Source organism: Musca domestica, unplaced genomic scaffold (genome assembly GCF_030504385.1).
Source record: "Musca domestica strain aabys unplaced genomic scaffold, Musca_domestica.polishedcontigs.V.1.1 45, whole genome shotgun sequence".
Taxonomy (NCBI): Eukaryota; Metazoa; Arthropoda; class Insecta; order Diptera; family Muscidae; genus Musca; species Musca domestica.
In genome coordinates, this window is record NW_026712335.1 from 7727429 (window position 1) to 7742687 (window position 15259).

A 15259-nucleotide genomic window follows, 5' to 3' on the forward strand; every position below is an offset into this window, starting at 1 on the left:
AAAGTAATCTCAAAACAAACCCCACGTCATAACTCTACCTGCAAAAAACACAACTTAATGTGCAAACGACAATGGCTGCTGCAATGGATCATGTAGTGCAGAATTATTTGCAGGGTAGCCCTTTTTGTCATTTGAGAAAATAAATAAATAAACTCCTTCTAGTGCATCCCTTGTAAAGTGTCAACGTTTTAAATCGTTTTTCTCTAACAAAATGCTATTTTTCAAACTCCATGCAATACAGCGTTAGAATATCGCTGTATTTCCAAAAAAAAAAAAAAATAGGTTGATTTTATGTCAATAAACTTTTCCCCGAAAAAAAGTCCAACATTTTCCAAAAAAAAGTGTTCTAACCATGGTACAATGAATTCAAGGTAGGGCAGAACTACCATATGATTTCAATTTTTTTATTTTCTTGGCTTAATATGTCATCTTTATTTGTTTATGTATGTGTTTTCTTTTCAATAACAAAAAAATTGTTCAGAAAATATTCAAATTCGGGTGTTTTCAAAATGTTTATTTCAACGTATGCATCTACAAAATCTAGAGTTTTTGTAGCGAAATAATCCTTTAGAGATATATAGTACATGATTTTGAAAAGAAGTTTTGACCTTTCATTCAGTTATCGCGTTTTTCAATTATTTATTCAAAATAAATGCAACAAGTTGTTTGATTTTTTATTGTTTTGATACTAATTCTGACATTACAAGCCAAACAGGTAGGCCTCTATACTTGCAATTTTTTCAAAGTTGACCTACCTTCTCTTCATTGTACCATGGTTCTAACCATAGTCACTTGTGGTTTTCCAGCCAAATATAAAGAAATCACACTACCACGCTTGAATTCCATCACGAATAACTTTTTTTCTGGAAAATTCTCACCAGAATGCTTTTGTACGCTGGTAAACAGTATAATGAGCTGTCACTGGAATAATTTTAACAGCTGTGGGACGAGTGCCTTAAAAATGACAGCAGTCTGAACTTGGTTGCAGTTTTTTCATCTCACCCTGTATAGTAGAAATATGAAAATGTTGGCCAATATAGCCCATCTTGATCTAAGTTCAGACCCAAAAAACGCAAGTGTATCAAATTTCAGCACTCAATTCTTTAGAAAGATAGCGTGATAACAACAGACGGACGCACATGGCTAATTAGGATAAAATTGTAAGTTGATCATGAATATATTCTTGGTTGGTTGGGTCAAATAACTCTGATCAACAATAAGTTTTTGTATCTTCAATTATTTTTCGGGGCGAAATATAACGTATATACTTTGGTGGAGATTATAATATTGCCTAGATTTTAAAATAACGTATAATAGTTAGACAAGGATTACCTTCGGTAAATCTGCTGGTATTTCTTGTCTTATTTGCAAAGATTTTTACACTCAAACGAATGGGGATATAGGCCATTGTAAAAAAAACACAAATTAGATAGGTGTAGAGGGGTTACATCAATAATCTATGTAACCACAAAATTGGCTTTATGTGTATTTTATTTTGCAGCAAAAATATTCCATGAATGTTTCTAAAATCTACCATCATCAATATGTTGTGTATAATTCTATAGCAAACAAAACGTGCACCAGGAAAACACCATACACATATGGCAAACAGTATTGCAATTGCAATTTTAACAATATTAACAGCTTCTCGTTGCACTATTTTACTATTTTTTAACATTTTATTTTAACTAATATGTTTTTCCATAATTTTTTGCAGATGATAATGATATGGAGAAAAGCATTAACTTGGAGCAGAATCAGACAATCGAAAATCGCGGCGACAAAAGCTATTTGATTGTGTGGCATGTTAGTCAACGTTAAGTTAAGTTCATGCAATTGTTGTTTTAAACACCAATGTTTTATTAACAAAGATTGTTTATAAAAATTCAACACCTTAACCTAACCCCTAACCCCTTTTGTCCTCACTAATATATGTTTTACCAAAAAAAAAAAATCAATTTATCTTTTAGTTTTTATATATTTTGTATACAAATGGAAAACAACAAAAATTAATTATATAGCATAATTAAATTTGTATTCAACAACTTATTAAAAACAAAAGACAACAAAAAAAGAAGGAAATCATAGAACCATACCATAACACCACCACCAAAAAACGCAAAAGTGAACATTTTATGTAGCAAACGCATGATAAAGCAGAACTTTAGATAAGAAAGATAAAGCTTTTAAAGATATGATTTTTCTAAGGAGAAAAACAATGAAGTATGTTACTCTTTTTTTTTTCATTTTTAAGTTAATATTATGTTTTACGCTTTTATAATATGAAAATTGAAGCTTTATACATACATCATATTATACAATGTACTTTGGAATGTATTAGGCAAAAAACAAAAAATAATGGAGACAAAATTACATTAAATATTTATATATACATTATTATATATATTTAATTACATATTATGTAGACAAGTGATATTGTAACCCCCTAAAGAAGAAACCATAGAAAAGAAACAACAAATATTAAAATAATTTATGTAATAAAAAATAACAATTTAAATTAACAAAAATAAAAACAAATTATTAATTAAAACATGCAGTTAGAAAAAAAGAACTAAACGAAATATATACACTAATATTTTCAATCTCTCTAAACCAACACTCTTAAATCAAATCCACAATCTCCTTTTTTCTACTCTTCTCATATCTTAATAAGACATAACCACTAAAATGTTTTGTTTTTCTTTTTTATTTGTTTCCTCTAACATTGGTTATAATACTTTATTAAAATTATATTTTAGTTTTTATAATTTACATGTATATAATTTTAAAGCAACTGTATATTATTTTCTCATTTACTTTAGTTTTTCGAAAATTATTATTTTAGAAAAAAAGAAACTACATTTTATTGTTTTAAAATAATTTGTTAAATTCGTTTGTAAGTTTTTATTTTTAAATTAAAACACCAAGAAAAAACTATAGAACAAACAATTCTTTTAATAAATAGATCGTTAATACAGGGCGAGATAAAAAAACACTGCAACAAAGTCAAACGCCATAATTTTTACATTTTTTTAAAAATTTTTATTGAATCAAAGCAAAAAATGTCGGAAATAGCATCAAATTTTAGAATAAGTTTAGATTTGTTCGAATTGGTCACCATTGCACGAATTATGGCCTTTACACGGCCAATGAAACCGTCACACCCTGCCCGAATGTTGCTCTGCGGTATTTTGGCCCATTTCCGACGAAGCACTTGCTTGAGGTGATCGACACTTTGGTATTTTTTGGTGTCAACCTTGCTGTCGAAAATACTCCAGACACAATAGACCAACGGATTGGTATCCGGAGATTTTGGTGGCTATTGTCCGCTGGAAATGAAGCGAGGAACATAATTTTGTAACCATTCGTGGGTGGGGCGAGTCCCGTTGGAATGTCCAAGATCTGCGGCCAAAATGTTTGCGTGCCCAAGGCGTTAGTACACCCTACAGAATATTTTCGCTATAATATTCGGCATTTATTCTGATGACACGGTCCATTAATACGAGCGGAGAGCGACCATCGGCTGTTATGGCACATTTTCAGCAGACGTCTTTGGCAAGTAAACACGATCATTTTGTTTGTTTACAAACTGCTGGACAACGAATGTTTTCTCATCGGAGAAAACGAAATTCGGCAGTTCACCACTTTCGGTCAAGCAAAGTTACTCTTTAGCTCTTTTGAGTCTATTTTCTTTCTGTTGCGGTATAAGTTCTTGCAAATTTTGAAATTCCAACTGCTTTACCCCGAGCTCATTTTTCAATATTTACCGAATGGAAATATTGCTATATGTTCAGCCCACGAGCCATTTTTCGGCCACTGCGACATGGGTTTCGATCAAGTCGCTACGGGCTACGCTACCTGTATCACGGTAACGAGCGATGGTACGAGACACAAAAGATTAATTCACATTTTAATGCTGGAGTGCTTTAATGATAGCCACTTGCGGTTTTCCAGCCAAATATAAAGAAATCACACTATCACGCTTCAATTCCATCGCGAATAACTTTTTTTCTATAAAATTCTCACCAAAAAGCTTTTGTACGCTTGTAAACAATGTAATGAGCTGTCACTGGAATAATCCTAACAGCTGTCGGACTAGTGGTTTAGAAATGACAGCAGTCCGAAGTTGGTTGCAGTTTTTTCATCTCACCCTGTATACGTTGAACAAACATTTTTATGGAATGAAAGCAAGGATAGTTTTTATACTTCTTTGTGATAGAATATTTTTCCATTACTTCCCTTCTGAAGAAAATTTCGAATGCGTCCAAAGCCCGACCCTAATTGGGCCCAAAGGCACTTCGAAACAAATAAATTTGGATTAGTAGCATAGTTATCGACGTGTTTGTTCTGCTAATGTGGTTATGGTTCATAATCCAAATGTAAATTTCAGATACTTGTGTGAGATTTTCACATAAATCTTCCGGACTAAGCCAGGTAGGTGTGGTAGGGGCGTTTCGTCATTTCGCGCCCATCGGTAACTCCATAATTATGAGTACTACTAAGACCACCCTTACTTCGTCTTTATATAGAGATGGTATCTTTTATGGAGAGTTCTATTCACCATATGTAGGTTTGAATGATTATCACTTTTCAGGATATGAATTTTTACAATTCAAAGTAACTCGATGTGTTTTAGTATATCGGTATATTAGACGATCGCGAAAAGAAAACGGAAAACAAATTTTGGGAAACTTTTCTTTAATTAACTTAAAGAATTTCTTTGTATACTTTTATTCCAATATCTTTTTTAACTTACATTTTCGTTATTTTTTAATCACCACTTTATCAAACACACACTGTAATGCCTTTCGGCCAAGTATTGGAAAATATATGCAATATTTTTATAGGATTTTTTTCGTTTTGTAAATATTACTACACAAAATTTTTAAATAAAACCGTAATAAGTATTGAGATAAAAAAACGTAAACAACACATATAAATAGTTACTTATTGTCGTAAAACAAAATGAAAAGAAAACAATATAACAAAAATAATATATAAATGATCCTTTCGAAAATAAAGAGAAACATAATTTGCCTCACTATTGAGTTTTTCCAAAATAGTTGCTATCTGCAAGTTGTGTTATTTCATTTAAATCGGTAAGTATTTAGAAAAAGTAATAAATAAAGAGACCGCAAAACTTGAATACTAATGACTCCAATACCAATAGGAAGTTTTGTTGTGAAAAGCAAAAAAGCAAATAAAAACAAGTAAAAATAAAGATATGTTTGGCTTAATGGAATTTCTTGTGAAAACTGAAGTTATTCTGAAATTAGATGTTTTAATATCGCTTAAATTTTGGATCTTACAACTCTTGAAATCGATCAATTGCACTTTTTAAAGCTATTCCAAAAAAGTAGACGGATATAGGAAAATTGTCATACACTAACACACAATAGCGGCAAAGTACAGCCAATGCGGTTGGAAATTGTGACTTAAACATTCGAAGTACCTAATATCAATAAGTACTTCAGTATGGGACTGTACCAAATAGTAACTCTGTTGCCATGTTTAAAGTAGAAGAATTGGAGAAAAATAAAAACTCAAAACCGCGGTTGACTTAACTTTGTACAAAGGGGTTTTGGCGGTAGGACGTAATCTAAAGTTTATTACTAATCGTAGAGTTGGCAGAATACTGAAAAGGGGACAATTACAGACGTCACTACTTATAAAATGTCATTATCTACGAAGTACAAAGTCGTTTGAAGAGACATAATACATTACCCAAGAGGGAGAAAAATCATCCGTGTTACAAAATGCTCAATTTAATGAAAACCAAGTTTGAAATTTAACAGACTCTATATTGAATATATTTCGTGAAGATTTAACCGACCAACTAAAAAAAACGGAAATACCTAATTACAGCTGTTTAGGCAGGAAAATGTTGGCCGCATCTTCAAAGTACCGATTATCAGAAGGTAATGTAATACAGGGTGAGGAGAAAAAAACTGCAACCAACTTCAGACTGCTGACACTCCTAAGCCACTCTTCCGACAGCTGTTAAAATTATTCCAGTGACAGCTCATTATATTGTTTACAAGCGTACAAAAGCGTTTTGATGAGAATTTTCCAGAAAAAAAGTTACTCGTGATGGAATTCAAGCGTCAATTTCTTTACGTTAAGAAAGTGGACGGAAGAAAACAGCAACATCAGCAGAAATGGTTCGAAAAGTAAAGAAGCGATTTGATCGAAACCCGCGTCGCAGTGGTCGAAAAATGGCTCGTGAGCTGAACATATCGCAATATTCCATTCGGCAAATATTGAAAAATGAGCTCGGGGTAAAGCCATTGAAATTCAAGTACAAAAACTTACACTGCAGCGGAAAGAAAATAGACTCAAAAGAGCTAAAGAGTAGCTTTGCTTGGCCGAATGTGGTGAACTGCTGAACTTGGTTTTCTCCGATGAGAAAACATTCGTTGTCCAGCAGTTTGTAAACAAACAAAATGATCGTGTTGACTTGCTAAAGAGGTCAGCTGAAAATGTGCACCATCGGTTGGCTACCAGAACTCAAGCGACGGCCATGGTGATGGTATGGGCTGCCATGACAGCCGATGGTCGCTCGTATTAATCGACCGTGGCATCAGAATAAAGGCCGAATATTATCCCGAAAATATTCTGGAGGATGTATTAAAGCCTGGGGACGCAAACATTTTGGCCGCAGACCTTGGACAACAGCAATCAGCACCATCGCACACAGCACCCAAGTATGGTTACAAAATGAGGTTCCTCGCTTCATTTCCAGAACACAATGGCTACCAAAATCTCCGGATACCAATCCGTTGGACTATTGTGCCTGAAGTATTTTGGAAAGCTAGGTTGGCACTAAAAAATACCAAAGTGTCGATCACCTCAAGCGAGTGTTTCGCCGAGAATTGAAAAAGTGTACGTCTATCTCTTTGTTTATTTATTAATTTTTATAAAGAAAATGTCAGCAAGTTAAATTACAAAAATAGAAAAGGCTAAAATAAAAACGATGGCCAAAAAGAGGTAGAAAATTTAATTTTACAAAAAAGAAATAAAACTGAATATGAGAAAAATGAAGAAATGTCCAGAAACGTGAATTGGTGAAGCAAAATGAGACAGAACTTGATTTGTAAGTATAGAAAATTGGGTATTTGATTGATTAATTCACTACTTTATAAACTATAAAAAAAGGTTTTTTCAGATAAATTAGCCTGCCAATACAGCTGGAAGGGGACAGGGTAAATCTGAGTGCAGAAAAGTAAATAAAGTTACAGCAATCAAAAGTAACTTTGTCTTTTTAACACGTATATAAAGAATTAGTAAAATGGACAGACTTGTACATATTTTATTTCAGATATGTGTCATCTCAAATACTCCAGCAACGACAAGGATATGAAAACAATCCTACAAAAACATTTTGTTCACACTAGAGACCGCGTTACAAATAGAAAACGGCCCGATTGCAGTTCCTGATTTTTTATTATTTGATTTCTCATTTTTTTATTTCATTATTATATATATATTATTTTTTACTATATTTTTCATATTTACAATCGCATTTATTGATATTACAGTACAAATTATAGTCATAAAAGTTGAATTATTTTTATTTTAAATAAATTTTTATATGAACATATATAATTAAATTCTTTTTTTACGGTACATCCGAATATTAAAAAAATCACGTGCGTGATTCGTAAAATCGTAAACACTCATATAAGACTCATAAATGACTCGAATTTAAGACAAAGGGGACTCATAAAAGACTCCTAAATGACTATACATATGAGTGATATGTGACACTTAAACGATTAATAAATTACTCACTTAAGACTCATAAATGATCAAAAAATGACTTAAAAAAGACTCGAAAAAGATTCACAAATTAAGCGTTTTAGCGCAATAAATGATTAGAAAACGATTCGAAAAAGACTCGTAGAACGATTAGAAAATGGTCGAAAAAGACTCTTAACTAATCTAGAGGAAGACTCATATGTGATTTGAGGTCACGTTTTTCTCCCGACAACTGAGTCTTTTATGATCAGAAAATGCGCTCATATTCCAGCTTTTTAATCGTGCAACCGGATCATCTTCTAGGGAGTAAGGTACACAGAACGAACTCCATGTGTGGATTTTGAGACAATTCCATTTGAAAATGTGGCTAAAATCATTAAAATACCGAATATCGGGAGGTACTTTTATATGGGGGGTATACGATTTCGTGGGCCTATATAGATAATTCTCTTCCGGGGAGCAACTTCTCAGAAGGAACCGCTTGTGAGGATTTTAAGACAATTCCATTGAAAAATTTAATTACAATTATCAAAATATCAAATATCGGGATGTACCGTTATATGGTGGACTTACGATATCGTGGACCTATATATACAATTCTCTTCCAGGAAGTAAAGTACGCAGAAGGAACTCCTTGTGTGTATTTTGTGACAATTCGATTGAAAAGTACGGGAGGTACCGTTTAAGATATCGTGGACATATATAGACAATTCTCTTACAGGCGGGAAGTACCCACAAGGAACTCCTTGCGTAGAATTTCAGACAATTCCATTGAAAAATGTGCCTTAAATCATCAAAATACCGAATATCTGGGGGTACCGTTACCATACCATACAATATCGTGGACCGATATAGCCCATCTTCGAACTCGACGTGTCTGCACACAAATGACTGATACATTTCAGCTTCCTATCTTATTTCGTTTTGACTCTAGCGTGATTACAACAGTCCGTCTGATGGATGGACAGGCCTAAATCGTCTTAGAATTGTACGCTGATTCGATGAGTTACAAACAGAATGACGATCTTAATATATCCTCTATGCATATGGAGGGTATATAATGACAATATTGTCGTTTGGTCTCTTTTGAAATTAATATAAAATACAAAACTATTTTTGTTCAATTAAATTTAAAGGTATTTAAGAATCAATGAAGAATATTTGCAAATTAATAAATTTAGAAAATGATTAAATTCCACAAACATTCATTAAAACCATACCATCTCCTTATCAATTAACAGTCAAAAATGCTGACTGGGGTAGGTATACTGATTTGGATTTCAATTTTCAAAAATAACACATGTTTTTACACATCGTAAAGCTGCCGACAAGTAGTCATTTAGGCAAAGCTCTCGCTTGGAGTATGACGTACGAATATATTATAAGTCGATAACAGAATTTCTCTCCGATTATCCGATACAAAGTATGCAATGAAAATGACAAGTCTGTGTGCAGTCACTCATATTTACGGTCCGTATTATTGTTGCCGGTCTTATTTGCATTCTATTTGCAATTCTTATTTGGCAAATTTCTAAAGCAAACAATAAATCCATTCATTATTGACACTGGGCGTTGCCTTGCAAGCGAGTTCGAGTTTTTAAAATTCCGCGTAAAATAAACAAGTTTTAACAAGTGGGTGTGTAACCTTTACGAAATTTTGAAATTGAGATTTTTTTTACTTTATAATTGAAATGTCGTTCTTTTATTAAGTCATCACACATCGATTTTGGGGGGTTTGAGACAAAGGTCATTTCCGACAACCGAATCCACCAATCTTTTTTTCGTGAACGTCAAAGTGTGATAGATTGCGTCTTTCGTGTTTCTTCTGTTATTTTGAGATAAGAATGTGGGAACGATGTTTCATTGACATTTCTTGTTTTGTACTTGTAGAAAAAGTCTTGTAGAGGTGTTACTGGCAGAGAAGAAAGTGTAGAAGAGCAGAGTACACAGTATGGCGGAACGTTTGGATGTAATCATATTTGGTGCTTCGGGATTTACCGGTAAATACACAGTATTTGAAGCAGTTTCCGTATTGGCTGATTTGAAATGGGGCATTGCTGGACGTAATCGCAAGAAACTGGAAGCCGTCCTCGAAGATATGGGCACTAAGGCAAACAAAAATCTCAAGAACATACCCATCGTAATCGCCGATATCGAAGATCAAAGTTCATTGGTGGAGATGGCAAAACGTTGTCGTGTTTTGATAAATTGCTGTGGCCCATATCGTTTTTATGGCGAGCCAGTGGTTCGGGCATGCCTGGAGGCCGGTACTCATCATGTGGATGTAAGCGGCGAACCACAATACATGGAGACCATGCAATTGAAATATCACAAACAAGCCCAGGAACGTAGTATTTATGTTGTATCAGCTTGTGGTTTCGACTCAATACCTGCCGATATGGGAATCATATTCATTGAAAAGAACTTCGACGGCGTTGTCAATTCTGTTGAGACGTATTTACAGAGCTACACAAAAGGTGGTTCGGCCGGTGGCAGGGGTGGTATTCATTTTGGAACTTGGGAAAGTGCTGTCTACGGTTTGGCACATGCAAATGAGTTGCGTGGCATACGCCAACAATTGTATGCCGAGAAAATGCCTCGTTTTGAACCGGTACTCAAACACCGTCCATTGATTTTCCGTTCTGAAATTGTAGACGGTGTTTGCCTTCCTTTTCCGGGCGCTGATCGTTCGGTTGTGATGCGTTCCCAACGTTTCATATACGAACAGGAGAAGAAGAGACCAATTCAAATGCATGCCTATGTTGCATTTGGTTCGTATGTTACCGCATGTTTAGTTGCCCTGGTTGCTGTAGTCTTTGGTTTATTGGCAAAGTTCTCGTTTGGCCGTCGTTTACTATTGAAATATCCTGGACTATTTTCGTTTGGTTTTATCTCCCACGAAGGTCCCTCTGAAGCTGCCATGGAAAGAACCTACTTTTCAATGACAATGAAAGCCTTGGGCTGGCCCAAAACCGACAACAACACTCCACCCACTGGCTCACCATCTAAATCTTTGATGGTTAGGGTTTCTGGTCCAAATCCAGGCTATGGTGCCACCTGTGTTGCTCTATTGTCTACAGCAAAGACCATCCTGAAGGAGAGCGACAAAATGCCTGGTAAAGGTGGAGTTTTGCCACCAGGTGCTGCTTTTGCCAAAACAAGTTTGATCAGTGAATTGGAAAAGCACGAACACGGCATGAAATTTGAAATTTTGGCCAACAAGTGAAGTGAAAAACTAATAATTTGTAAAGAAAAGCATTTGAATGAAATTCCCATAGGACCCGAAGAATAATAGTATTTGGGCCCGGAAATGCATTAAAATATATATTTTGGTTACGGGGTGATAACTTTAGCAAATAGTGTCTTATAAATTATAACAAAAAAAACAAATCATTATCTAATTTGTAAGAAGAAATGTGAATGAAAATATATTATCAAATATAAACAATATTTAACATGAAAATAATAAAAAAAATATTTTTTCTTGCAAGACTTTGCCTTAAACACACAAATTTGAAAACTCCAAAAAACACCATTATTAAATAACGATAATAAATGAAGTCTAAATTACTTTAATAGGCTTCAACATCACTTAGATTAATTTTGGAAGGTTAATCACTTTGGTAGAAACCGCCAACATGAGAAGCAAATTATATGGGAAATTATAAAAAAATGTCGTAAATTTTTTTATTATATAGGTGAAAATAATTAAAAATATACTAATGACAACATAACATCTAACATATATTGACTGGATCGATTATACACATGTTCATGTGGACAATAAACCTTGAATTTCTTTTTATGTTTATTTTTTGACTAACGATAACCTTAAGTGGCATAATCTGCAATATGATGTTCTCAGACAATAGACTGATTGGTGATAGATATGCCTACGTCATACGGCTATAAGTAGACGAAGAAAAAAATCAATTATAAACACAATTTCATATAGGAAATGAAGTTGCTCTAAGACGATTGTACTAAATAATCTGATGTTATCAGAAATAAACGAAAAAATCCGTCTATAAATAGATTACTCTTTACTGGTCTTATATAAATAGTATACCCTTCTTGGAGGTGATTTATTATATAATACCTGTATCAATAGAATATTTTTTCTAAAGAAGAAATCGCCAGAAACGGCTTTCGTCTAAAATAAACATGTAAAAGGTATTCCATCTGTAGCAGAAAAGCAATGTTTCTTAGACGGTATTTAAATACTTATGTTATGTTTAAAGTGTATGCACCGTGCATGCTTTTACTCAACGTTTCGTTGGCCTTTTTCCAGCCTCTTCATGGATGTTTATCAGAAAACCTAACGACACAAACTTTACTATGACAATTGTGTTTTTTGACCTAATTATTTTAGAAAGTATGGACATTTGAAAGATATTTGTGTGTGGGTTTTTGCAGAAGATGATTACAAAGGATGCCTGGTCTCCTTATATGATAACTACTCCAATAGAAAACAAACAGATCGAAGGTGTTCATCTTGAAAAAAAGGGGGTTTGATAGAAGTGAATTTCGATTTAAAGACATAAAAGCAGAAACATTATTTCAATTAAAGCAATTCATTATTGTGTGATATGATATGATGAATTTGCCGTAGACAAGGCAGGTCTGAGTGGAAATAACGATGCCTGGGAATTTTAATTCATATTTGGCTAAATTGATGAAGATGTGCTGAACATCCGCCCAGCGGGAGCTATTAGCCCGCGCAATACGCAACATCTTTTTAATCGCCCTGCCAAATCTAACCAACTCACTCTAGAGGATCTTTAACAAACAGCCCAACAACAACCTGGCTCAGATCCGTATCTAACCAACACGTCTACTGGTTCATTTCAATAACATTTCGGTAACCTCAACTTCAGAAAAGCCTAACAATGGATTAATACAATTCTAATAACAGCAATGGATTTAATGTTATGCTAATTTAGAGCCTTCAGATCTGTAGTATTTGCTTGTGGAATGAAAAAGGAGCCGAGGTAGACGCATATTTACTTTTAATGACATTCATAGAATCACTTTCTGATTCGTATTCCAATTAAGATGAAATTTTTCAACTTGGATTTTTTCAAAATGATTTTGATGCAAATCGGTTCAGATTCAGATGCAAATCGGTTCAGATTTAGATATAGCTGTCATATAGTGACGTAATCGCGGATTGATGTTTCAAATTTAACCAAGGGGTATTTGAGGTCCTGATTACAACGTTATACAGTTTTTCTTGGGAAAGTCCACATTTCCCGAGTAACGGGCCTTGGTTGCTCTCACAAATCCTGGAAATATACCATTCACCAACGGAACTTTAACTCGGGAGCTGTAGAGCTGGATCTAATCAAATGTGTATACACGAACTTAAAAAATAGGATTGGTTTTACTAAAATAGAGTAAATGACAATAATTTTTCAAAACATCCTCAACGATGGCGCTTTTCCAAGTAAGGATCAGACTTAATATCAAATACAATAACCGATCGGGACACCTGCCTTACAAAGAAGGCATGCAAAGGGATTTCAATTAAACGAACTTTTTAAGAAAAAAAATCTTACATCGTATATAACCTTACCAGTCATATACCGGTCGGCTAGATAAACTTGAAAGTATTCATTATAAATTGTAAAAAGTCAAACTCTTTTATGGCCATGTGTTTTGTGGATTAAAATTAATAGACAAAACTCCTGGTCCCACTACTAAAGTGAGTTGAAAAGGCAGGCTTGCAAACACATAAGTGGCAAAGAACACAGCTGGACAATCTTTTGCATTAATGCTTTTACGCCATGTATTGCAGTAATTTCAACGACAATTCTCATTTAATATTTTACATAGGTATATAATCACAACTTACCTGCATTTATTATTTCATATTTTGCACTTTTAATAAGCAATTTTAAACTTTTTCACTCATTTCACAAACTTCACTTGTAACCGCGTAACAAATACTCAATAACTGATAGCCCATAGAGAAAAGAAGAAGAAGAGTGCAGTTTGCTATACAGTGTTGTATTTCAGTTGTACTAAATGCATGCCGCATGGTACAAGAAAACATACAGTCGTATCGACACAGCTGCTGGAAAAATAAACTGTTGGAATTAAAACCCAATTTGAAAAAATTATGATTTAATTAATTGTTAAAAAATGAATATCATAATAATCTCCGATTTACGTCGTATAAAAACGTATAAAATTTACTTATTTTTGACAAAACATTTTAAAAATGTTGACATATCAATGTCCTCAAGCGTTGATGCATCTATCTATATTCTTCTACCATGATTAAAACGTCAAAGAAATTTGTTGTATCCAATCAGAAAACGTTGGTATGCCGTTAATAGTTAGCTTTTCAGTTAATGGCTTTAACTTTTTAAATGAGAAGTGCCGGCTATTTTAAAGATAATTTTGTCGGGCACCCCGAGAAAGACAAAGCGAAGCGAAGAATTAAGGTGTGGATACATAAACAGCTTGAAGTCTTTGCATGGCATATCATAAGGGGATAAAAGTGCTAGAGACGCACACGAATTTTGCCGTCGTTTTTCTTATAATTTTACAATAATATGCTTAGCTGCTTAAACCACACCTTTATTGCGATTAATGATGCCCTCGCCTTTTGAAGATTCGAAAATAATACTCACATCAGCCTTATAACGATATTGGCCAAAAATATTGTTTCCAGTGTCTTTAAAATAGGCATGGCGGTTTGACTAAAAAATATATATACTTACAAAGATTGCTCGGCTGTTGAAGCATTATTCCTTCTTCATCGCACATTGCATCTGTAAAGCATCGGTTGCCAACAAAATTGGTTAGTTTTGTCCCAACTAAGTTCAGGATGGCACAGCTTTATTATGTTATATTCGTCGCGCATTATTGATAATGTGCCAAACACCAGTCCTGCATGTAATGTAAAGCCGCTAGCCAACTCCACAAATGTAATAATGTTCCACCAATCTTATCTACCAACTTTCGAAGGTTTTTGGCATAAGGAAATATCCGAATTTGTATAGTTGGATTTGGTGACAGAAGAGGATTAGCCTACGATCACGCCAATATAAACTTCTTTCATAACGACTATCTGTGACCTTGGAGCTATTTTCATATATCATTCGTAACACTGGTTCTCTAACCACTTCATTACTATAGAACCAATTTAAGCCGGTCTCAGTAGTATTCACACTGATGGAGTCATCGCTGAAATAACCAATGCAGTAGTCATTCCATCAATTGCAGCTAAAGAACGTCGGCTACTTAGACAAATCAGGGAGTCAATTATGATGGTCTTCTTACTCTAAGATTCAATATTTAGTTGATTTTAACAACATTTTAAAAATAAATTTAATGTATCTACACATTCAAATGTATATCTATAGATTTTTTTCCAATTCTACCACCGACGCGAATCGGCCACTTTTGCAATAACTTCGTTCAGTCATGGTGCAGTCATTTAAATTTAAATTAAGTGCGTATATTTTTATTAAAAATAGTTATAATAATATAT

At 33.9% G+C, this 15259-nt stretch overlaps 2 protein-coding genes across 14 annotated transcripts in view; both read left to right on the forward strand.

Moving 5' to 3' along the window:
* LOC131800351 (JNK-interacting protein 3-like) overlaps positions 1–4882 on the forward strand; it is a 46988-nt gene extending 42106 nt beyond the window's left edge. For all 10 annotated transcript variants that reach the window (XM_059127392.1, XM_005182335.4, XM_059127388.1 and 7 more), the window contains one exon: positions 1718–4882. In XM_059127392.1, coding sequence (XP_058983375.1) covers positions 1718–1721 — 4 coding nt within the window. In that variant the 3' untranslated portion in view covers positions 1722–4882. The remainder of the gene's footprint in view (positions 1–1717) is intronic.
* Positions 4883–9113: 4231 nt separating this feature from the next.
* On the forward strand, positions 9114–11148 carry LOC101890829 (saccharopine dehydrogenase-like oxidoreductase). Of its 4 annotated transcripts, none has more exons than XM_011293736.3 (2): positions 9114–9228; positions 9649–11148. In XM_011293736.3, exon 2 carries the CDS (start codon positions 9710–9712, stop codon positions 10982–10984), a length of 1275 nt encoding a protein of 424 aa, XP_011292038.2. In that variant the 5' UTR covers positions 9114–9228; positions 9649–9709; the 3' UTR covers positions 10985–11148. The 4 variants fall into 4 exon arrangements, with proteins under 4 accessions (XP_011292038.2, XP_005182406.2, XP_005182407.2 ...); XM_005182349.4 differs by having other exon boundaries at positions 9194–9394; XM_005182350.4 differs by having other exon boundaries at positions 9194–9390.
* Positions 11149–15259: the final 4111 nt, after the last annotated feature.